Source organism: Phasianus colchicus, chromosome 1 (assembly GCF_987193195.1).
Source record: "Phasianus colchicus chromosome 1, bPhaCol1.hap1.1, whole genome shotgun sequence".
Taxonomy (NCBI): domain Eukaryota; kingdom Metazoa; phylum Chordata; class Aves; order Galliformes; family Phasianidae; genus Phasianus; species Phasianus colchicus.
This window is the reverse complement of record NC_143436.1, coordinates 40,749,574-40,775,658: the sequence shown is the minus strand read 5'-3', so window position 1 is coordinate 40,775,658 and position 26,085 is coordinate 40,749,574. Positions and strand designations below refer to the sequence as shown.

General features: G+C 38.4%; 1 protein-coding gene across 2 annotated transcripts in view; it reads left to right on the top strand.

Moving 5' to 3' along the window:
- The window catches only part of LIN7A (lin-7 cell polarity scaffold A), a 47,794-nt gene extending 21,992 nt beyond the window's left edge, over positions 1 to 25,802 (top strand). Inside the window, exons 3-6 of one of the 2 annotated variants that reach the window (XM_090139253.1) lie at positions 14,392 to 14,463; positions 16,827 to 17,036; positions 22,526 to 22,734; positions 24,093 to 25,802. In XM_090139253.1, coding sequence (XP_089995379.1) covers positions 14,392 to 14,463; positions 16,827 to 17,036; positions 22,526 to 22,734; positions 24,093 to 24,135 — 534 coding nt within the window. In that variant the 3' untranslated portion in view covers positions 24,136 to 25,802. Of the gene's footprint in view, positions 1 to 14,391; positions 14,464 to 16,826; positions 17,037 to 22,525; positions 22,739 to 24,092 lie in introns of both variants that reach the window. The other variant, XM_031589657.2, reaches the window with a different exon arrangement.
- Positions 25,803 to 26,085: the final 283 nt, after the last annotated feature.

Below are 26,085 nucleotides of genomic sequence, written 5' to 3'. Positions count from 1 at the left end.
TTATTAGATGACGTACGTTTCAATCTAATATGTAGGAACCTATTAAATGGCTGTAATGGAACATATTTAGTAAATCAAGCCACCAATTCAAATCCTCAAACTAATATTCCATAGAAATAAAATCTTTTTAAAGTGACTGAGTGAATGAAATTTAAATAGGAATACTTTGGCATTTTTCTAGAATGCTATGTCAGGAAATGGTGATTAATGGTTCTCAATTAACTAAATATAAGTATTACCAACTGAAATAATCTATCTGGCACTAAGAAGGAATTTGTATTAGCTCTGGAAATAATGGAAATAACTGAAGTTTCTTTTGGCCTCAGTATATTCTTTTCATCTGAAGACCTAGACCAAAAAAGCAAGGTAACCCACGTTTGGTCACGGGAAAACTGTATTTTGAAAAAAATATATAATTGCATTTTAAAATTACTTGTTTCAAAAGCTCACCAGCTGCGTGAAAATTAGTTAGTTTCTATGGCTTTGTCACCTGTCAAAAGATGCATGAATCTTGTCATTATACCAGTAAGCCCTTCCTTCTGTGTGTTTTTGCTATTTACTCAAAGCTGTTGCTGTGTTGGATTCTTCTGATTCCTGGGAGATTACTAGAATAGGTGAACTGCAAGGCGTGAAAACTGAATGCATAATCGAAATGCTGAGAAGGTATATTCATGTAGAACATAAAACCAGCAACCTGAATTGGTACAGTGACTTGAATTGTTGTAAGGCAGTGAAAAGGAAATTAGGTGAACTTAAACTTCTGGTCTGGCAGTAAACCTTAAAATGGCTGTAGGCACAGAAGTTAGAGTGGACAGTTGAATAAAACACACTAAATACCTTAGGAGATTGTGAGAAATTCATTTACATTTGCATTTGGTAATCAGTACTGAAGTGCCAGGGAAGTGGAGTTACAGCTTGATAAGTCCATAGATCTCCCTATGAGCAGTTTTCTTCCAAGTAGATTATGAAATTGCTATTTCTGTATCTTCAATAGTAGTATAAAATTCATGTATATCTGCCTTTCCCATTCTTCACTTTTCTTTCCTTTTCTTTACCATCTTAATAATTAAATCTAATGGTTTTCTCTGTGGATATTATTTAAAATAAATCTGACTAAAATATACTAGTAGTAAAGCATTTATCATTAAGAGATGTAATCAGATCAAATGGTCTTTATAAAAATGTCATGAGGCAGCCAGAAAGACAAAAATAGGCATTATTTTATTTTGTTGTCATATGACTCCCATCAAAATGTCAGGTCATTGCACAACAGCACTTCTGCAGGACTCAGTCAAGTACAGTCATTTCTATAAACAGAGGAGCAGTCAATACGGAATACTGTACTGTTGTGCATTTTATATTAAAATAGTTTGTGGAACAGCATGTTGCCTTTGAAGATAGGGAAAAAAGAAAGACCTGAAACTACAGGCCAGTCATTTTCACCTCCATGCCCAGCAGGGTCTTGGTGTAGATCCTCATGGAAGGTATTCTAAGATACATGGAAACAGAGGGATTAGTGTCAGCCAAAATGGTTTCACTAAGGGCAAGTAGTGCCTGAGAAATCTGGCCTTCTGTGGAAGGGTAACAGCATTACTGGGTAAGGGAAGAGCAACCAATGTCATCTACCTTGAATTGTGCAAAGCATTTGACACTGTTCGCATGACATCCTTGGCTTTCAATGAAGAGACTTGGATTTGATGGATGAACTGGGTAATGGGTGAGGAATTGACTGGATGGTTGCAATCAGTTGTAGTGAAAGACCCAATGTCCAGGTGGACATCACTGGCAATATTGGAATTCCTCAAGAGTCAGTATTGTAACTTGCAATGTGTGCCTTCCGCCCAGAAAGCCACCTGTATCCTGAGCTGCATCAACAGAAGCGTGGCCAGGAGGTTTGGGAAGACGATTCTCCCCTTTTACTCAACTTTTGTGAGGCCCCATCTGCAGTACTGTGTTCAGCTCTGGAGCCTCCATCATAAGAATTACGTGGAGCTGTTGGAGCAGGTCCAGAGTGGGAGACATGAGAACGATCAGAAAACTGAGTACCTGTCCTTTGATGACAGGCTGTGAGAGTTGGGGTTGTTCAGCATGGAGAAGAGAATGCCCCAGGGAGACCTCATTGCAGCCTTTCACTACCTAAAGGGGGCCTACAAGAAAGGTAGCATAGTGATAGGACAAGGGGTAACAGTTTTAAACTGAAAGAGGATAGGTTTAGATTAGATATCGGGAAGACAGTGTTCATTAAAAGTGTGTGAGGGATTGGAACAGGTTACCCAGACAAGTTGTGAATGCCTCATCCCAGAAAGTGTTCAAGACCAGGGCCTGAGCAGCCTGGTCTATTGAAAATCCCTGCCCATGGTAGGTGGATTGAAATTAAATTATCTTTAAGCTCTCACCCAAGCCAAACCATTCTATAATTCTCTGAATTTCAAGATCGGTATCTTTAGTTTTAGTTTACAGTATAATGCTGTTCCTTTGCCTCTCAGACTTAGCCTCTGGAAACAGTCATTGTTTCCTGCCTGATAAATCCTATTCCCAGTAAAAATGTAGGTTCCTTAGGCCAAACTCTCTTGGTTTGTATTGAGGATTTTATTGGGTGATGACTATTTGTTACAGAAGGAAGAACGGAATTCCCGCAGTATCTCATCTTCACAGAGCAAGCCCAACTTTATGAAGTTTCTAATTAGAAAGTGTGATTTCTACAGATTTATTTAGAAGACTTAGCTCTAGAGATACTGTAATTCATAGCACACAACAATGACATAGGCTCTGTACGAAGTCCAGCATCTGAAGTCCCCTACTGTCACATTTACCCATGCAAATGGTGGTATTAGCCAGGATTAAGCAAAAGTGGTATACTGGAATTACTAATAAGGCAATTAGTAAGCAAAAGGCCACTAGGACAACTCATTGTAGTAAAGCATATGAGGTTTTTCAGCTCAGATTTCTAACTCAGGTCATAAAAGCAATTACATCTGAACAGTACCCTATTCCTAGCTGGGAATTAACATTCCTCTTAGACTAATCTGATACATTGTTCTGGTGTTCCAGACAGCTTATTTAGAATTACTGCACTATTTGTCTAGCTGTAGCATTCATGAAGTAGAAAATATGTATTCATACAAATTAACCAAATTCATTCAGATCCTCATATGCTTGTAAAATATAAGAATAAATAATAAATAATTTTTGCACATCCATTGCTGTTTGGAGAGGACATTACTTAATTTAATTCAAAGCTGATGGTATGGCAGAGTGGTTATGCTTTCATATTTTACTAAGTTTTGTTTTCCCTCTCCTGGTTACAAGTATTATCTCTGTAATGATGAGTTAAGGAATGGATTTGTATGATATGTAAATGAGGGCAGAAGAAAACAATCAATTGCAAAAAAATGGTCCATCTGCTCTATTAGGCATTTAGAAAGTTCAGCACTTTGGAAAACTTAAGTTAGCAGTAAGTACAGAAAATATTTTTTAATATATAAAATTACTGTGTAATTTGACAAATATGTGGGTTTTTTTTTTTTGTTTTTTCTTACAGTGAATGCAACCAGAAATTATACAGATTTTGAGAAACAATGAAGTTGCAATTACCACTTTACCCTAGGTGACTGCTGCATTACTTGCAAGCCCTGGATGGCACAAATGAAAACTTTTGGAATGATTACCTTGTCACTCAGCAGATGGCCTTCATTAATGACAATCATATGAATTTACCAGGCAGCCCAAGCTTTATCTGAGAGAAAGCATTATTAAGTCTCTGTGTAATTACTAAGTCCCTGTGACTTTCATGACTTTGCTGCAGGAGATTTAAAACAGCTGCTGTTGTCGCTTTTTTCAGCTGCCTAGAGCTAAATACATTGATTTCACAGATGCAGTACCCCAGAATTGAGGTCCATACCATATCACTGATCTTTAATCAGTGCTTTCTCCCATTGGTTTTGATTAAAGATCAATTTTCAGAGTCAGCTGATGAGTATATATCTACTTGTATTTGTGCTTTGTGTTTGTAGCTGTGCTTTCCATGGGAGAGAAATATTTCAGTGCTGTTAGAGTCCTATAGTATGTAAAATCAAAACAGTGACATACCTTGTTCATGCTCCAGTTTATCACGATGCTGGTATATGCGTACTAAAACTCCTTGGTGAGTGGTGTTGATATGGTGTTCTTAGTTCTGTACCTGTAGAGTATTGTGTCTTGCAGAAGGTCACTCTCATGGATCAGTGGTGGTGCACTTTGGCATCTTTTTTGTTTTCTTTGTGTTAGTATTTTAGTTTATTTCTGCAGCATTGAATTTGGTTAAATAAAGCTCTTACAGATAAACAGAACATCCTCTGCTGCAATTCATCTCAAGCCTGCTTCTTCCTCTTGAGAGAAACCAGCATAGGTGAATTACTGAGAAATGTTTATGCTGACAGTCTGTTGGAAGCCCTTGTAGCATCTGCATCAGCTTGCATTTCTCCCTTGATGGAGCATCTATATCCACTTGCTTCACCTTATTGGAAGTTGCAGATCAGACTCCTGAGAACAGCTCCTCCATCTCCATTTTTTAATATGCCTTCAGAAAAGAAAAGAAATTGTAAGACTATTTGAAAATATCCATTTTGGGTACATTTTTTGTTTGTGTTTAAAAGAAGAAATGTCAGCAGTTTTTCTTCACTCTCCCCATCTTCTCAGCTCAATGAGAATGTTTGAGATAAACTTGCATGACTTGCTCAGGTTATGTCGTTTTTTTATCCAGGTGCTGATAGTGACGAGGCTTTGCCAAAGCTCTTCACTTCTGGAATATGGTTATTGCATACTGCAGCTTCAACAGCATATGCAGAATTACTGATAAAGTGAGGAAATGAGTATTTAGTGATGCTTGGCATATTTTTGAACTCAAAAGTAACTGGCAGTGAAGTCTAAAAGAGAGTTTTATATTATGACCTATCAATTCCAAGTAGCTTTATGGGAATCATCTAATGACATGTATTATTATTTCTTTTGATCCCAGTATACTGAAGCAGAAGCAGCAAGGAAGGTCGTCAGGACAGTAATTTTCAGTGATTGCAAAGCTTACGATTTTTAAGATGCATATAGCCTTATCTTCAAAGGTGCCAGGTCACAATTGTCATTGACTTTGAGCCAGTATAGAACAGTGGGTAAGAAATGTGAAATAAACCAAATGACCCAGTCGTATTTTTATTGTTCCTAATATTTTCTGCTTGTAAAGCTATTTTTATTATTCTTAAGTGGATGCCAAGTAACTTCTATTGACTTTACAGTGTCAGAGGAGTATTTTCAAAAAGAATCAACATTGGAGGGAAGGAGAAAGGGCATGGAGAGGTCTTGTGTGTCCTAACAGCAATACTGGGAACATGTCACCTGGCTCATCCACAGTGTGCCAGTGCTCCCACTGGAGCAGAGGATGTAACAGCATGTATTTCCTGGTACATCTGCTGTCTTCTTCTGCTAGCACAGAAGGGAGAAAAGGGATTCTGGCTCCAGCCTCTGGCCCCTGTTGGGTTGTTTGTTGGACAGACACAGCCTTCGTATGTTAAGGATTCGAAGACCAAAACTTTGTTTGGCTTTCAAGCAGCAAACACAGAGTGGAGTGAAACACTGTCAGGGCAGAGTGAGCACTGCTCCTTTCTACACACACACACAAAATAAATGCTGGAGCAAACAATATTACGGCATTTTAACTTGGGCATCCATACTGTGTTCCACCCTGAGTTAAAATATTACACCCTTACAGTGATTATACTTTTATTTTTAACAGTGTTTCAGCCCTTTACATTTTTGTTTCCTGTTGCCTAAGGATAGCTTAATAATGCATCAAGGTTTGAATTTTTTTTCTCATTTTAATAAAACTGACCTAGTTTCCACCATAACCCCCACCCCAGAAAGAAAGAAAGAAACTTTTAAGTAAAACACCCTCTATGAAAATGTGAAAGTCAACATTTGTTATATTTCTTCTACACGTTCTGAAATTAAAACTGCCCCATCTCCTCATGTTGTTAATGAGATTAAATTCATTTTGAGCTTTTTAATGGCTTTGCCTCCCTGCTGCCTATGACACATGCTACACAGTGTTATTTTATGGAGAACAATTGTTATGACAATTGTGAAAGTGATACAGAGTGAGAGTTTGAAGGTAAACACCAACCATTTTCCTGATGCTATCATGTAACTGCTTACAGACTAATGAAAGCTTATAATATAAAAATGTTTCAGATGCCAGCAACCTTGAATAACCATGCTGTGTCAGATATAAATAGCTCATAAATATAGACTACTTGTCACAAATCAGCTTTTTCTATGAGTTGTCCAAATTCAGTAGCTGCAGGAAATAAGTTATGTAATACAGACTTCTTAGTTCTCCCAGCAAGCCTTATAATACATCATGTCTTCTGTTCAGGCATCCATTTATTGTTCATTATGAGGAAGACCTTCTGTCAGAATGAAGACTGTACACTGTACAGTGTGAATACGTGTGTGAGTGCCTAATGCTGCTTCTGTCAGGTTTAATTAAACATGTGTCATAAGCCTGTAACAAAATGGGCATTTGTGGTTCATTTGTTCAAACAGTTGTGCTTAAGAATAACCTAGGTTTATCATTATCTGAATGTTGTCATCTGTGTATATGACATCCACAGCCATAAGGTTGCCAATATCATTCTCATTCTCTTCAATTATCCAGAATTTCCCCCCCCCCCTTTTTTTTTTTTTTAATTAAACAATGTTAACCAGTTTGGTTTTGAGTCAGGTTGGTAGCTGGAAAATACATCTGTTTTAAACTTGCCCATGGAACTGCTGTCTTCTCCTGTGGTGTGTGATTTTGTTTAGGACAGTATCTTAGCTGGAGGCTGTAGCTGTATTGGAAAAAATACACTTTTATAATGTATTCATGCTTTCTTGAACATGCTTATCACATAAGATAATTTAAAGAAGCAGAACACAGGCATGAAACCAGAATTCCACGTGATGCTGAAGAGGGATAAAACTGGAGGTAATCACAGAACCACAGAATGTCAGGGATTCATACTATCATTAGAGATTTTTCATTTTAATTGACCTGTCATGACTTTTTGGCTGAAAGGGAGTTCTCCATTGGTTTTGAGCTTGAGTATGGTTGTATGGTTACAGAGGTAAAAAATAGTTAACAGAGTGGAAGGGTAGCTTGGTTAGCTGCGTACCTCCACTCTGGTTACATACTCTTCTGGTTGTATTTGTCTCTTCGTGTTTTTCTCCTTTTTCCTTATTTTGTATGTTGATCTATTCAGGTAGGAGTCCCCCCGATCTTTGTAGTATTTAAGGCATTTTTGTCCACTTGTGTGGTAGGTTTACTCTCTGAATTGAGTGCTGACCTATAGCTCTGGAGGAAGAAGTCTATTCAGCAAAAGAACCAGTGTATCCCTCTCCGCACACATACAAATATATTGGGTTAAGAATGAAAAATGTAGGCAAGAGGTTATGGGGAAGGAAAAAAAAAAAGTGCTGAATAGAACGTGAAGAGGTAAAAATGATTAAAACCAAAGAGAGGAGAAAAAAGACAGGATTGCAGATCTAAGTTTACAATTACAAGCACGGTGTTCACAAGCACTGCAGTGCAAGTCAAACAGTTCCCCTGTGCAGCTTTGCAGCACAGTTCCTCCCTTTATCAAAGGCAGAAATTCTCCTATCTCAAATACAAGCCCCACTAGATGCAATGTCAATGTTAAGACTTACATCAGAAAAAAATTGAAGGATTGAGAATCAACTGCAGATTTGGGGAAGAGAAATGAAGAAAGGAGAGGCCAAGCTGTGCTGCATGAAGCACATACACTCAGACGTGTACTCTTCACAGGAGGATAAGAGATGACTGATGAAGATTTTCTTGATATCTTAGAAGGCAGAAAAAAAATGTAGTTCATCCTTTCTATCAATTGTAGACAATTAGGAAGACAAGCTTCAGAGTAGTTGATGGCAGAAGCATCATACTCAGATGTAAGTAAATAATAATTTCTCTTACCCTCAGTTTTCTGCAAGGGTGCACACTTATACTGTTCCATTGACATGACTGTATCAATGCAGTAAAACCTATTATGTCTTCCTTGTACTGGTTATTTTCAAGCTGTCTCCCATCTCTGTGCGTTCTGACAGGCTCCTGTGTTCCTTTCCTTGGAAGACTTGTTCCAAGAAAAAGGTATAAAATTCCCTTCTATATTGAAGCAATAAAAAATTTGGCAGGCAAGCTAAAGAAACTGAATCAGTACAGTGCTAATCTGTGTGCTAAACACAGCTCACCAATCTTCTTGCAGGTTGTTTTGTTACAACATTAAAACTACTTACCTGTGGCACTTAATTAGTTTGTGACTTCCTTAAGGAAGACTTTTATGTCTTTTCTATACAGTATGATGATTCGGGTACCATAGAAACAGAGCTGATTACTATAAAGACTGCTCTGAAAGCAGTGCATCCCATTTTATTATATTGGCCCATGATATTAGAGTGATGGTAAGTGATGGTGATAAGGCAGTAGAGCTTGAATCTTCCCACTAACGTTCCCTTACATTTTGTTGCCATGTGAGAGATGGCAGCAGAGGGGCACTCTGTCATGGAAGTGCGTGTGAAGCAAAGGTGTGTCACTGAATTCCTCCACATGGAAAAAATGGCACCCATATACATTCACTGGCACTTGCTGTACGTTTATGGAGACCAGTGAGTAGAGATGAGCGCAGTGAGTGGTGCCTTTCAGCAGGAGCAAGAGCAACGTGAAAGACAAGCCATGTTCCATATGGTCTTGCACAGTTGGAACCACAGAATGAAGGGCGTTTCAATCAGCTGATCTGTGCAAATCAGCAGATTATGACCAGAGATCTGTGTACAGAGCTGAATACTGGCTTCAATGCATTGGAAATGATGGTGGCAGTGCTGGAGTATCACAGGGTTTGTGCCATGTGTGTCCCATGAATGCTCACACAGGAATAGAAAGAACATCAGACATAAATTTCTGAGGACCTACTGAACCAGTTTAAGGCTGAAGGTCACAGTTTCCTGTTTCACATACTGATGAGACAAGGTGTCACCACTACAAGCTGGAGTCAAAGTGGCAGTCTGCGGAGTGGTGAGATGTAAATTTCTCACTGAAGGAAAAGTTCAAGATGCAGCCCTCTGCAGGTAAAGTGATGCACACTTCTTTTTGTGTAGGAAAGGGGTGATCCTTCTGGATTTCTTGGAACCTGGACAAACCATCAGCTCTGACCACTATATGGCAGTGCTGACTGAGCTGAAGGTTCCAACTTCCAGCGTCAGGCCAAAGATGAAGACAACCTTTCTCTTGCAACATGGAAATGCCAGGCCCCATACCAATTTGAAGACTGGAGCACACTGGCTAGACTGTCCTACCACAGCTGCTGTACAGTCCTGATTTGGCACCTTTTGATTTCCATCTGTTCATGCCAATGAAAGAGTGGAGTGTGTGGGCAACATTTTCCTACCTCTGCTGGTGCAGATTTTTATGAGCAAGTCATGCAGGCTCTTGTTCATTGCTGGCAAAAATGCATAGCTAAAGATGGTGACTATGTTGAAAAATAGCATTTTGTAGCTGAGAATTTTCTCTATCAAAGAGTGTTACTGTGCTCTCTGTTTTTGTTGTAGTTTCCATGGAAATAAAAAGGAGGCATTACTTTTGGAGTGACCTACATACTTCCTACATGTTGCCTCTTTACTTAATAATCTCAACAAAGATTTTCTGGGCCTGCTGCTTTATAGGTCTAAATTGCAATATACTCTGTCTTGGGTTGTTTGTTTTGATTTGGCATCTTTTTTGAATACTTGTTCATTGCTGCAGAATGATTTCTGCCTCTTGCTTCTTCCCTGCTGTTTAGAACAAGTTGTCCTAAAATCTGTTGAGCATCGTTATTGTAGGTACACTTGCAATATAGAATTATGTAATATTGTGTTAGGAGGAAGCATTGAATACCACTTACAGAAGTTAATGGAACAGAATCCTTTTAATTAAATTGTAAGTTCTGGAGTTCAGCAGAAAATGCACAGCATCATGCAGGATTTTTTCAGAATGCTTCCTCTGGCCACTTTTATGAAACAGGCTGCTAAGTGCCCTGCTAGCCCTCAGTCTCCTACTGAAGACTCATGTCTACAGAAATAGGCCAGCCTGGTACATGCTGTTTTGTTATGAGTCCATACGGAGTAATTCCTGCTAAGAAGTCAGCTCCTGAATTACCCATAAGGCAGCCCTGTCCTTCAGGATGCTAAACCAGCTTATTTGCCTCGTAGCAGAATGGGTGGAGATGAGAACCATCACCATGCCAGGATTACCTGCTGCATCTGATGCACTGCAGCATCTGCTGGGAGATGTAACCCAAAGTGCATTTCTGTGTGCCAGGAGAGGCTGCCACAGCACAAGGATTCACTTCCAAGTTCAAATTTTGTAGTTCTTATTTTCTTCCTTCACCTCGCTTGTACTTTTTGAGTACTGTGAGAGAATAACTGTAGATTATGATGTCTGAGGAGATTTCCTGCAGCCACTAAAAAAGCACCATGAAGGCTTCCAGTGTTTCTTGATAAGTGTTGTGATCTCCGTGCTGCATGGAAGAGAAAATGGAGCTGAACATTTCTGTCTCCATAGGCACACATGGGAGCTGTATGAACAGACCCCTGTGTGAAGCATGCTTTTACCTGGTGAACATACAGCATGTGGAAGCTGGCCATCTGCCTACAAAGGACCGTGGGGTAAAATTATTGGAAGCATTGACCTTACAGCTGTGGCTTTGCATCTCAAAATGCTGTGATTTCATTATCCCTTCCCTTCCCTTCCCTTCCCTTCCCTTCCCTTCCCTTCCCTTCCCTTCCCTTCCCTTCCCTTCCCTTCCCTTCCCTTCCCTTCCCTTCCCTTCCCTTCCCTTCCCTTCCCTTCCCTTCCCTTCCCTTCCCTTCCCTTCCCTTCCCTTCTCTGCCTTTATTTGTGGACTTGTGCTTTTGTGCATTGCTGAAGTGAGCAGTCTGAACCTTAGAAAGAGTTTAATGAACTTCATGGAACAACCAATCTGCATGTGGTTGTTAAACTGAGTTAATAAGAAGAAAGTCATTTAGGTGTATGTTTTATCCTTCTTTAGCTCAAATTACGTTATACATTATGTAGCAATCATTATGCAGGAGAATTAGATTAACGATAGCCTGAAGCAGATATTCAAGACCTGTTGTTTTATAAAGAATTAGTTTTGAGATGAAAAACTTCTTTTCCTGTGAACAGTGCTGTTGGTGGTACGATCACTGATAACTGGTGGCAGATAATCATTCTAAATGTATTACTTTTGATAATTTACAATAAATAGCATTATTGATTGTATTTTCATGCTTATTTGAGTTGGTTGATTCTTTTAAAATGTATTAGCTTACTTGCTAATGAGTTTTTTTCTTTCATCAGTATACAAATTAGTTATCAGGACATTGGATACTATGAAACCTGTCAGCTACATACTAGTAGGATGTAGACGCTGTGGAGTTACATGACGTTAGACCTAGCTAATAATCAAATGAAGTATCATTATCAGCTCACAGTATCATTTGAGATATTCTACCTTAGGAATGAATATTTTAACAGTAACTGTTCCTATGTATGAGATGTTGTGACCTGTTTTCAAAGAAGTTTAATGTCATAGTTCTTCAGTAATAAAATACTTGCTTTTAGACATTCTAGCCAGCCACAACATTTATACCAGTGGAGGAATAAATGTAGACAGTCTCCTCTCATGATGTGAGATAACTGACAAGTATCAAGAATAGAGAGCATTATCAGTGATTCAATACAGTATGAGTTTGAAGTAGCAAGTATTTAATTATTCATAACTGCAGTTACACAGTGGTTGTTCTTATATAATGAATTCTCCTACATTGTAATAAATGTTGAAGTGATCTATGCAAGATTATGCTGAAAATGTAGACTCAATCTGTTAGTTGAAGGCATAGTCTAGTCCAAAGCTAGAGCAAACCAGACACCTTTTGGTGGCTGTAAAATGTTTTTTTTTTCCATATTTTTAAAACTAAAGGCAAAATCAGAGCTTCTGCTGAAATCAATGTCAATTCTACGAATGGAAGAAAGATTTCATTTCAAATGTAGAAAGCAGGAAATATTTCAGCCTTTTCCCTTTGCCTTAGATGTATTCTGTGGACCCAGTATTTCTGCATTAAGTCTTAGATGGGCCTATGGGCTGATGATATTTAAGACAAATAATCTTTTGCTGTGCTTTGAAAGCAGTTAGTATATTTTATATCTCTAAAATGCTTGTATTTGTTATTACCTCCTTCACTTCTTTGTCTCTTGTGTATGATGTCCCTCAAAAAAGGTTTGGGAATCAGTCATCCCAACAGTTGTCTGTTAGCTGAGATCTGAAGTGAGCTACATGTCTTAATTCCATTTAGAAGTTTGTAGCAATATGTTCATCAGTGTGTAGGTAGTACAATAATTGGCTTAGTGGAGATATATATATGTACATGATTCTGTATAACAAGTCATCAGGTCAGAGAATGGGAAAGTTTTACATCAATGGGATAAGTTGTTGTTTGTAGGTATGGTAAGTACAGGACCTGACATCTTGTCTGCCAAAGTAACATTGACATTACCAAAGAAAGATGTTCAGCAATTCCTGCTAAAGTATCACCACGTCAGTGAAAGGTAAAATACTTTGTAAAATAAAATTGAGTCTGCAGTCCTCAAGAACCCCAGGAAAGATTGCCATAAAAATGAACATAATTTACCAGCAAAAGATCTCTCTCAGGAATACAGCGTGAATTAAAACACACGAAAAGACAGAATTCCTGATGAAGTATGTCAAGAAAACGCTCAAAGTAAATCAGTGATATATAGGAACAGTTTTTTAGATTGGCTGGTTTTGTAAGAGGAGTGAGAGATTTTTTGTATGCATACACATTTGTTTTTCAAAAAATTGTTTATATATATATATATCATTTATTTATTTATTTGTTTGTTTGTTTATTGGAGGTGATTTCAAAATGGCTGACTAGCAACAAGACTTTTTAAAAATATTTTTCATCTAGGAATGAGACAAACTCATGAAACAAAGAGTGTGTTTGTTCATGCCTGCAGAGAGGGCTTTTTCTATACTGGAAATGTTTAAAGGGAGAATTAAGAACCATATAATGGGGGCCAAGAGTGTGTATCAGAAAGACAACAGAGGGAAAGTTGTATATAGTAACAGTGTTAATCTCATGCCATTTATTCGAGTGTACAGTTCTGTTCTAAGGAATGATATGAGGGCTGCTCTGAAAGTAATGCCTCTTATTTTATTCTTTTATCCCACTGGAGGTGGATGTTGTTGGTATGGCAGTAGAAGTTGAAACATCCCACTAATATTCCATTACATTTTGTTGCCACTTGACAGATGGCAGCAGAGGGGCAGTCTGACAGAATGGTGTCTGACATGAAAGTGTGTATGAAGCAAAGGGGTGTCATTTAATTCTTACAGTGGCACCCATTGACATTCATTGACGTTTGCAGAACATTTATGGAGAGCAAACAGTCAATGTGAGCACAGTGAGGCAGTGGGTGGTGCATCTCAGCAACAATGCTGTCATAGCAGCTGAGAGACTGTGGGTCACCTCTACTGGTGCAGATTTTTATGAGCACAGCATGCAGGTTCTTGTTCATTGCTGGCAATAATGCATAGCTTATAGTGGAGACTATGTTGAAAAATAGTGTTTTGTGGCTAAGACTCTGTCCTATCAAAAACTGTGCACTTTGAAGCTGTTATAGTTTCCATGGAAATAAATAGGAGACTTTACTTTCGGAGTGACTTATGTATTACCCATTTTCCAGGTCTGACTTAGCAGACTGCCAGCCCTTTTCCGCATTCCTAGCTGTGGTTGATGAAAACTGGTGCAGTGACCTTTCTCCAAAATTTAATTTTCAATTCCATTCTTCAGCATCTGTATGCTGAGCAAGTTACTTTTTTTTTTAAGATCAGCCTCCTAAATCTTTACTTCATTAGAAAGGCCAGAGAACAAAAAAGCCATTGGTGGAGGCAAAGACACCATTCAAATCAGTTCAGATCATTTGAGTTCACATCAGTCACAGGGATACCCCAGTGTTTGGGTACCACAAAACCAAACTGTCCCATTTTTGGGAAGTGTTGTGCTAAAGGTTTGAAGGGAACAATGTTGGAAGATGTACAGTTAAGACTACAAAGTATCATGGGAAGTTGGGCTCATGTTTCCCATAAACCTAAGCATGCACAAATTTGGCAGACATTTAATTACATGACTGCATGGATACAGCATTAATGAAACATCATCTTAGGAGGGAAAGGAATTGTCCTGTCTCAGTTAATATAAAATCCTTGTTTTGCTTCTCTAATTAATTTCATTTTATTTTCGTGAACATTTTAGGTGTATCAATACATGCATGAAACCATAACTGTTAATGGCTGCCCCGAGTTCCGAGCCAGGGCCACTGCAAAGGTAGGATACGTGCAACTGTTGAAGTACGTGGTACCAAAGTGACCCAGTAATTGACTGTGCGCGTGTGTGTTGCAGGTATTCGTGTGTACACTGTAAGAAAATTTAGACATCAGTGGCAGCCCAGAGTCTAGAACCAGTGCTACTTCCCAGGTAACAATCATAATGGAAAATTTAAACCTTTATGCTGCTTCTGTAGCTTAAGAAAAGAGAATGATTTTGTGGAAATTGATGTTTTTTGAAAAGGTGCTTTGCAAAAGCAAATCTACTGGGTAATTCTATAGAAGTCTGCCTGCTACAATCTATATTTCAGTGGACTATTTTTGCATACATCTCATCCGGTGAGGACGCAATGTTTTAGGAGGTAGCAACTGCACAGTCAAAATTTAACTTCAATTAACGGAGCTGTAGGTGCTGAGCAAGTAGTGAGGATGAGCAGTGACACAAATGGCTGGATCAGGAGGATCCACAGCCAAATGCAAGTCCACTTTTTCTAATGCATTACCTGTTCTAATGAAGTATTTTGTCTCTCTGTTCATATGAACCTGCTCCTCTCGTATCCTTAGGCTGTGACAGCTACATTACTGTTATTAGTAAAACGGTAATTTTCTAAGGAAATTCACACAACCTTGGAGGAATATATTCTGTATTCTGGTGTGTAGTATGCTCTATATTTTCATAAGATGCACAAAGATAGACAATTCCAAACAGTGGGCGTTCACTCACCATGACTTTATTTTTTCCATTATTGTTTTGTACTCAAGATTGTCTTCTGGATGGAAAAGCAGGTACTGTGCAGAACAAGAAAACCTGCAAAAGCCATAAATCCAGTTTAGAAGTATCTCATTATGGTCTCACTCCTGGGAAGTTAGTGACAGACTCCCAGAAATCTTAATGGGAATAAGATCTTACCATTATGCATTTGTCTTAGGAATTTTCATGTAAAGCTGCATCAAACGATGAAGGTTGGGAGTATGTTATTAAAAGATTTCTGCAGTGTTTTAGAAAAGTAAGCCCAATAGTAGCCAGCAAATAGTACTCAAAACTTCAGTATATTTTCCTTACTAAGTAGAACATCAGGTTGTTCTGATTTTAACCTTTGTCTGAGAGAAACTTAACGGACAATGTAAATTTTTAAGGTCTGTGCTGCAATATAGAGAAATGCATATATGAGATCCCGCTTTGTCTACACTACAACTAAACATAGAAATTTCTGCTGTGTTGCATAATAAACGGGGAGAAATCCAATTAGTGTTTGCCATTCTCATTTCTTATTCATATAGAACAGCAGGGTTACAGAGCAATGTTTCGATATCGCAATATTTCCTGGTTATTTCTGGGCTGTCTGCATTGCATTCTCCTAGTGCATTCATGTCTGACATTAAATGTGTGCATGATGACGAGGTCTGCATGTGCAAAAACACCTAACCAAGAACGATCCATTATGTCATGTCATCTACTAGCTTCTATTAAGGACAAGCATTGTTAGGATGCTCAAAAAGTATTAGTGTAATGCAGAATTGTTCTAGCAGGTTGGCCTACAAACATACTTTGAAAAGGATGCAAATACTGTTTATTTAATGATTTACTGAGATCTGTAATTAAAGTAAAAAACATCTGCAATGAAAAATTGAAATACAATGTGTTACAGTTTTCTGAGTACAGGCTTTACAGTTTGCTGTGTGGTTTTTTTCCAAATTAAGAATGAAAATCTAGAATTTTTTAAATTTATCTGTAAATACATTATCTTAAAAATTAATTTTTCAATAAAAGTTTCGATCAGATTATATTGTAAAAAATCGTATTCCTGTTCCAGGAGTTATTTCATTAGTAAAATTTCATGAAGATTATAATTAAACTTCTTAAGACAGTATCCTTTCAGAAATTTTTCTGTGCACAAAGAATAAAATAACCAATTCTGCACATTGGAAAGCAAAGCAGAGAGTTAACGATTTAGTTCATCCACTTTATTTCAGCTAGGAACACAGTGCAATTCACATCATCTGATCCAACACTAGCACTTTTTCCCTGTGAAAAGGTAAAGAAGACTTCAGTAGATCAGAAACGCTCACCCCTGCATAGTCAGGCTTCCTGGTACCTCCTTCTGGCTCTGCTGCTAACTTTCTGAGTTACCGTTGACAAGTCACCTGAATTCTCTACTCTTCTGCTTATTCCTTTATTTCAAATGCAATGGCATGGAACTTAATTTTTGCAAAGTGCTTTCAGATAATCAGAAAAAAAAAGAAAAAAAAAAAGCAGAATAAGATGCTGAAATGTTTTCACAGAGATGAGTTCTTCCTGCAGAATGAACAACAGAGTGTATCAGCATTCTCCCTGTATAGCCAAATCACTGTTTTTTCTTCCAGGCAACAGTTGCTGCTTTTGCTGCAAGCGAAGGCCATTCACACCCGCGAGTGGTTGAGCTGCCAAAGACAGATGAAGGCCTGGGATTTAATGTGATGGGAGGAAAGGAACAAAATTCACCCATTTACATTTCCCGCATAATTCCTGGAGGAGTGGCAGAAAGGCACGGAGGGCTCAAACGGGGCGACCAGCTGCTCTCAGTTAATGGAGTGGTATGTGGAAATTCGATAGACCTTTCATTTGCATCTGGATTTTCATTTTCCATAGCTGTTCTGATACCCTGATTTAAAGTCCAACCGCATGAAGTATAAAGAATTAGCTCTGCAAGTCACCTTCAGTGTTCATTTATGGTGTGGTGAGGCAAACAACTTTGTGCCACTACAATTTGTGTTGGAATGGAGGTTTCTTGAAGAGCTTCATTTTAAATTCACACCACACGCCGAACTAACAGGGAAGCTATATCTTTCTAATTGATAATTGAGCAAATTCCTTATGTAGTAAAAGCATTAAAACAGCTTTTGTTGTTTTTGCATTCCGTAGCCTCTGAGACATGCAGGTCTTTCCAAATATTGATGCCTCATTGGTACTTCTGCAGTCTTGTGACCTTCAGAGCATTTCAACCAAGAAAAAAATTTTGATAAACACATTTGCCACTGATTTGCAATGGCAAAAGCCTTCCAGATTTCTTTTAATGACATTCACCCACCTATGACGTATTTATCAGAGAATTAGCTGTGCAAATGGATACATACAGGGAGCAGGTATGGTAACTTAAAAAGGCATTCTTACATAGTCATTTTTCATTTAAGTCGGTACTGCAAGATGGAGTGTTTCACTGTAGCTTTATTATAAATGTCAGTATGGAGGTAAAAATAAAAGGCTTTTGGAACAGAGAGGGAAAATCAGGTTCCACCTGTAATAATATGGGTCAAATCTTACCTTTCATTTTGCCTTTTATTCCCTTTTACGAGAGAAAGTAAAATAAACTCCTAGAAATGTAAGCTTATGCAATCACCCCACTCTTCTCTTAATGAAAACATAATCATTTTCAATGTAAAAATTCCATCTGAGCCTTGTATTTCAATACACCAAAGGGAGTCACAAGCAATTTCTGAATCCGGTCATAAATATCAGGCATTGCAGCTTAAATTTTCTCCTTGTTGCAAGTCTGTAAAGAATGAAGAATTCTACATGCTTTCATGTTGTCATCTGTTTATCTCAAACAATAGGTATTCTCCTTGTCTTGAGTATCAGCACAACACTTCAGACAGGCTTTTTACCACTTCTTCTATCAACAGTCCTGCTCTCAAAAGAGAAATAATCATTCTATAAGCTTCCTAACCCCAGTACACAACAAGAAGAAAAAGGTAGAAAGCAAAGAAACAAACGATCATTTAGTCTCAGGGAAAAAGAAACCGAATGAACATTTAGGAAGTATATTGCCTGAACTTCACTGACTGGAAGAAGATTGAATAATTTTGTTATTGTTCAGCTGTCTTCTCCCTAGGTAAACAAATATTCAGGAGTGAGGAGTTTATCCACTAATTAATATGTGATTCTCAAAAAATCCTTTTACTTTCAACAATGTGTAGGCAAATACTGAAGAGAAAAGTAGTGAACCTTCACTTAAATAGATATACTGACTTTGACTCTGTTGTCACCTCTACTTCGTGATAATCTTCCAAAAAAAAAATCACAAATGTGCTCTGCAATGTGTATGAAGCTAATGTAGCAGAAAACACAATATAAAATTCCCAATTGCATGTAGGCATGTGAGAAAGCTGATTCTGAGATACATCAGAGCTGCTTGTGTGTTCAGAGTCTGAACAACAGAATTTGGAATTTGAATTGCAATTTCATACTTGAAATGATGCCTATGAGCAACTGCTCACAAACCAATCTTGGGCTCAATAAGCCCATACAATATAATTTGTTAAAAGAGAAAAATTATAGAACTGACAGCTTGAGACAGGAGGAAAAGGTCTAAATTTAACATTGTTCACTGGTGCTAGTTCACTCTGTGCGACTCTGAATTTAACTGAAGAAAAGCAAATAATATACAGTATGTACAATACAACAGACGGCTCAGCAGTGGAACACGGAATGAAAATGAAGTAAGTGTAACTTGTTTGTGCCCAGAATTTGGTGGTTATCCAACTTCATAATTATCAACATAAAATTAGAGCCGAGTGTTCAGAATCCAGATTTTTTGTCCCAGCATGACTAGGATGACTGTTCCTTGAACTGCTTCACCAGACGTTAAAGAAATTGCTTTCTCCTTATGCTGGGAATTTCCTTACATAATTTTGTCCCATACCCCCTAAAAGTAAAGGAAATTGAAAGCACCAAGCCTTGCAGATGGCTTGGCAAAGGCATTTGTTGGTGACTGTTAATACCTGGCAAAGATTCTGTGTTTATCAGATACCTGGTTTGAGTCAGATCCAGACAAGGATGTAAAATGGATATATAAAGGCTAATTTCTCACCCAAGTGTTTGCTTACAGACACCTTGTAGAAATATTCTATTCGGTCTCTCATCACATGGAGTAACAATCGGATTCTCTTTTTTGTCTGTAAGGGACTGGGTTTTTGTTTTGTTTATGCTTATGACAAGTCTGTTTGCTTGGATGGTGTAAATATTGGTGTTTCTGTGAACCACATCTGCAGTTCTTTCAGCTATTCCTGTCTGTGAAGTATTTCATCTTCCTTGTTAATACAATCTGCCAATTCAATAAGGGGAAGAAATATGAGAATGTGTATATGTAAATATACATAGGCAACAATTACTTATTAAATCAAAATACAGAAATATTAGATCTCATGTTTGGTGAGCAGTTCTAAAGTAATATAAGTGTCAGATCCTTGCCATGTCCCCAGCCAGTGTAATCCAGGCAGTGAAATCCCTTGTGCAGGTATGACTGATAGCAGCAGGAGCTTTTTGCCAGCACAGCCGTAGTGATTTGCGGAGAGAGGAGAAATCAATCTGCAAAACAACTTCCTTTGCTGGTATAACCTCTTTTCCCTACTCCAAGGGGTTCTCCTATTTATGTTGTGCAGCTTCAGCTATGCAGAAAAAACATTTCTTGGGCTTTCAAAACATGAGTGCAAGTAGCAGTGAAGATGTTAATGGCAAATATAGCAAAGATTTAAAAGCAGTGAAACCTTTGGTTAAGACCTGAGCTGGGTAAGTTTGGAGAGTATGATTTGTTTTTAGCACAACTATCTTTTATTCTGCCTTTGTTTGTTTCCCCATTTTGCTTATGGTTTAGAGCTCTGTATCATTACTATTCAAGTCAATGGGAGTTTTCCATTGACCTGGATAGCAACAAAGTCAAACACTACATTTCTAATTAGAAAATAGTAGCTGTAAACAGGAAAAACAAGGCTGGAGGCAAATGGAAAGAAAACAGGCATCCATGAATTAAATATAGATTGCTAGTATATATGAAGTGTTAAAGTACTCCATCTTATCATTCCTTTAAAGAATACATAAAATCACAATTCTTTATTGATGTCAGTTACAACCTGGGGAAGATGTTTTAATTCGTATCTATGACTTTTTTTCTGAGAGTGCATTCACAGCATTCATCTACAGATTCCTATTTCAGCACTTTGTGAAGCATTACATTCACTGTTTCTTACACAGCAACAATTTCTTCTTCTGGTACTTTAAGCTAAACCTTTTTCTCCCCAAATTGCTTCTGGGTAGCAGTGTTTGTTCAGCAGATTTATCCCAGTCACAGTTTCTAGCAAATCTGGTCATCACGGATCATGAATTTTCTTCAAGATCTTCGAACAGGAAACCTAGTGGACAAATTTCATGAGCATATAGTTCCAAAACATGAAGCCATTTATTTCTCTCAACAATCCAGTAGATGTTTAGAATCACAGGATGGTTTGGGTTGGAAGGGACCTTTAAGATCACCTAGTAACAACCCCCTGCTATAGGTAGGGACACCTCCCTCTAGACCTGGTTGCTCAAAGCCCCATCCAGCCTGGCCTTGAACACTTCCGGGGGGGAGGGAGGGAATACATCCACAGCCTCTCTGGGCAAGGTTTATTTCAAGGTTTTCTCTTTTTCTGATAATCATTTTGGCACATGAAACAACATTCATTATTTCTCTGAAAGTTGCATTGTTTTTGAAGCATTGTACATTTCTGTAGAAACATGAGTCTGTCAGTTGACCAAGACTATTGAAATAATTATTTGGATTAATGTGTTGAAGGACATTTACCAGGAGGCAGGAGGATAAACACCATGGTGATAAGCTTGGATTGTGTTGTGTATATAATTTATGTAGAAGCGCATTGTGTCTGGTTTTTGAAACTTCTAAATCATTATTGCTAGCTCATGGTGTGCCACAGCGGAATTCTTATTCATTGTGTTCTTGGAGAATGCTTCTCAGCATTTCTAGCATCTTCTAACATCTGACAGTTGCTATAACGATGCAAAGTTATTCTTTTAGCATGAAATGAGCATCGAATGTTTTTAACGCTGATGCTTCTCTCTGGAGGCCTTTGGTTATAGTTTCATTTTAAATAGCAGGGTATACATTGAAGTTTTAAACCAGCATGTAGTAAAAGCTTGTTTTCTTATTTTATGTGGGAAGAAATTGACATTTTTAAATGGTCTAAAATCCATATGAGGATCTCGGTTGTGTAAGCTTTTTTCTCTGCAGAGATACTTTTGTTTTTTGGACTATATCCTACACCATGTGGGCAATCACACACCATTAGAAAATGTCACCCTTGTTCCTAAGGAGTGGAACAATCTACAAGCATGAAAAGCACTCCAGTCAATCCATTTAATGATAGAAATTAAATATTCTTTTCACAGCCAAATTACTTCCCCCCTTTGGAAATTTACTGTTTCAAGCAATGCTAGTACAGAAATCAAAGCTTGATCCCCTTTCAGTATGCATTTGGCGATACAGCAGGTATCACCTTATTATAAGGCATTTTCCAGAAAGAGGGAGAAAATGTGTTTGTTAGGCAAGGACTTGAAATGCTTCAGGTGTTAGTGTTTGATTACATGCAGCTAACCAGGTAAAGACCAGTTTCATCCGAGAGAACCGGTGCCATTTCTATGTTCAGTGTGTGAGCAGTGCCATCGGCTCCTTAGTGCAAGGGCTCCTTAGTGCAAGGGCTGTCCCTGGGAGCTGTGGGTGTGCTCCTCCTCCCGCAGCTCTGTGACTGCTCTGTCACCACCCATCACTCACAGTGGGATCCTGGCAGGGCCACAGCATAAGAGAGGAACCGCAATTTCAGACTTGCAATTTCTTCATTTCTTACTAACGTGTTAATAAGATTTTATGTTCACTCTGTTCCACTTTATTTTTGTACCTTGCAATTAGAATGTTTGGGTTTTTACTGCAGGAGCTGAGTTGGATTTTTGCGTTATTTTTGTTTGCATAGAGCACGTAGAGTATTTCCCCTTCTCTTCATGTGGATCGTAAGTTAGGTTTGTAATGCAACCTAAAACACATTTCAGTTACATAAAATATGAAGATGAACACGCTTGCAAAAGTGTAGAAGTCTTAATTAACTCCACACTTTCCTCTAATGGTTCCTTGAAAACTGTAAAGCCTGAAAATTTCCTAAAACCCTGACAGCTTTTTCATGGTAGCAAGAGCAAAAAAAGAGGACAGAGCTCTGGATCAAAGCAGCATTTTTGGTATTAAGTCTGTGCTCCTTGCCTCCAGAGCGTTGAAGGGGAACATCATGAGAAGGCGGTGGAGCTCCTGAAGGCGGCCAAGGACAGCGTGAAGCTGGTGGTTCGCTACACTCCCAAGGTGCTGGAGGAGATGGAGGCTCGCTTCGAAAAACTGAGAACAGCACGACGTCGGCAACAGCAACAATTGCTCATTCAGCAGCAGCAACAGCAGCAAAATACACAGCAAAATCACATGTCGTAGGTGAGAGTATTCATTGTCTTCCTTAAGGCCCTCGGCAGGGCAGGGCCTGGCACCAGGACCCATCCAAGCCCAGCCAGGAGGAGGCAGCAGGGACTCCGTGGCAGCACCAGCCCAGTCCAAGGCCATGCCCAGCTGAGTGGGGCCTGAGGCTGGGCAGGGCAACGCTGTGGGGAGCTGGCACAGTGGCCTGGCTGGGGTGGGGGCTGATGGCCCCAGGGGTGACATCGGGTCCTGCGCCTGGGGCAGGTTGGGGAACCATTGGGATGGACTGGGAGAGAGCCCTGGCAAGCACTTGCCACATTAAGGACTAGGAGAGTTCATCCTTTGGTGTGTTTCCATGTGATCTGCCCCAGTTAAAATGCATTTTGAAAATAGGTGAATGAAAGGCCTGAACAAATTCTGGAGCCAATTTCCAATAACCCAAAGATCAGTGCCCGCTGTGCAGCACTGGCGTATATGCAAGCAAGACTGCATAAGAAATCTGCATTGCCTGGAAACAGTGGTGATAAGCATATACTACCAGATTTACATAGTTTGATATATTTTCAACCATACCTTTACTACTGTGCAACAGAGCATTAACATTTGCTGTTCATATGTGAAGAAAAGTTTTTTTGTACCTGTCCTGCTACAGGAACCCCACACTTCAGTTCGTGGTTCCTGTGCAGGAAAGCCACAAGTCTTCTCCTGTCCAGTTTGATAGGAAGTACTCATGACTGATTTTCAGTATTACAGCAGCTTCCAAGAGGCTTGTTGTTTTCCAGTTCTGTCAGAACAGGTGATGTGTGAGGTACAGATATATCAAAGCCCAGATTTTCCATAGTTGCATGTTTTCTGAAATCAGTGGCATCTTGCGTCTTGAGTACGTATGTAATAAATACACTGTTTTCCCAAATTAAATCAAATTGGAAGCATGTGGTAAAGTAAGAGCTTAAATCCCGATCCTCTACATTTTATACCAGCAGTTCCCAAAATGCGGCATTTGTACCAATAATATTCTACAGCTGATTCATGAAGTCCCCTAGTGATGAGAAAACGAAGCTCCAAGTGATGGTGTCATTGCTACTCCTTGACACTGACCTCTGCTGATACTTAGGGGAAGAAAAATCCCTGGTAGGCCATCAGACTTTTAGTTTTGTTGATGCAGGCAACACTGAAGTCTGTGAGGATTCCTTTTTTTTTTTTTTTAAAAAAAAAGGCTTTTCAATATTTTTTTTTTAGCAAGTAAGGTATTTTTACTCATTCTAAATTTTTATCTAAACTGAAAGGGAAAGAAAGGCAGGCAGAGACAGCCAGCAATTAAATTCCTCAATTCTTTGTTCTTGCTCTGAGAAATGTGTTTCTTTAATTCTAGGTTATTCTCAAGAAAAAAAAAGCCTCGATCAAGAGTGCAGTAATCAAGCAACCAGAGCTGTACTTCAGTATTCCATTAAAAGGAAGCAACTACAGAAACACGAAACAGAATTCATCTGGAAAATGTTCAGTACATGAATAATGTAGTTAAGACAGCCATATAGAGGGTACTTATCATTATTAGACTTTTCAGAACATGGCAGTCACAGACACACAGTAGTTCTGTGACTCCATTCCTAATGAGAACAGCATGGTAAATAAATGCTAAGAGACAGAGAAGTCCAGGGCTTCCAAATAATTGTTTGATCTAATCTTGCACTCCTTACTCTCACAAAGTGGCTGGTTGGCTTTCTCTAGTCAGTGAAAGTTTTGGCTTAAGGAGATCAAGATTGGCTCTTTTGGGGGACAGAGTCTTTCTTTACAGTTATCTCCAGAAATAAACAACTGCATCAGTTCAGATTTTTGCCACAGACATCAAACTCATACATCGCTCCTCATAGCCACTTTGTACTATATATTGTAGAGCTGTTTTAACCTAACTTCCTGTTTATAATTTTCAAATTTCCCTCTGAAAATAGCAATTTACTATATTTATAAAGTATTCCATTTGTAGAAGCAATTGGCTTTTTACTCTTGGTGTTTCCATATATATTTTATTATGCATCAACAGAGTGAGAAAGTTTTAGGTCAATTTTAATTTTATTAGTCGTAAAGTTAGGGAATCCTAGAACTGTATTTTTAAACGTAGGCATTGCTTGTATCTATTATAGTTACTATTCAGAAATCTATAACTGGATATATTATATATTTATTCCATAAAATATATATTGTCTGAATGTACCTGTTAGAGAAGTAGGGTCTTTGCTTAGCATGTATTGCAAATGTAGTAAGCTAATGTTAGCAAAAGACCAAGCTTTGTTTGGCAGATATTCCTGTGATAGCCTAATCTCAGCATTTTTGTATTATTTAATTTATTTTCCAGTCTAACGTTAATATATTTTAGGGAGGAGGAAGTGTAAGTCATTTCTTTTAAGACCTTCACATTATCATTTAAATCAATTTGAAGTTGAGTTCTTTTTTTTTTTTTTAATCAAACCAAATTGGAATGTACAAACAAAATACATAACTAATTTTACATTAAGTTTACATGTGTGCTTTTCCAAAGAAAATAGTTAAAGTTGGAAGGCTGTAAATGTCATCCACTTTCAAGAAATAAAGCAAATAGAATCCCCTTATCCTAATAAATAATCATTTAAAGCATGCCTTCTGTGCTACATTAGAAAAAGCTTGGTGGGGGGAAAAGAGCTTAGGGGAAGTCCTGCAGTCCTTGCATGTTGAAGACTCGGCTGATGTCAGTGAACTTTAGCAATGTGAGGAATGTAGAAGTAGTGTGAGCCTGTGTTCTAATTGTGAACTTGGAAAAAAGTCAGCCAGTACCAATTAATATTTTGAAGGATCTATTCTCAGAGAGAGGCAACACAAACCAGGGAAAATAGTCGGTAATGTGCGTATGTTAAAAACCAGATGCAGGCTGGCCAGCAGTCTTGTCAGTGTTTGATTAGTGTAAGTAGCTAGTGAAACAGTATTACTGTATTTTTAAAACCAAACATTGTGAATATATCCAGAAAAAGCTCATTTTATACAGAGAAGTAATTCTATCCAGTGGTCGTTGGTGACAATGTCAATTAAGACAGTGGAGCTTGAGCACCACCAGAATTCAAGCTGAAATGTATTGTATTGTGCTCTGCACGGTATCTTTTTATACTTAATAAAATTGTATGTACCTATTTTAAATCTGTATTCTCTAACAGACACTGCTATTAATATTAACGTTATAAATTGTTACTATGACTGCATATAACTGTTCTGTATCTCATCAGTACGATTTGAGTTACACTGATAACTACGTTTTCAGAGACCAAGTGTTATTCAGATTTAGTCAGCCCACTGTACTGCATTTTTCCAAACTGCCTCTCCACCTCCTCCCCTCCTCT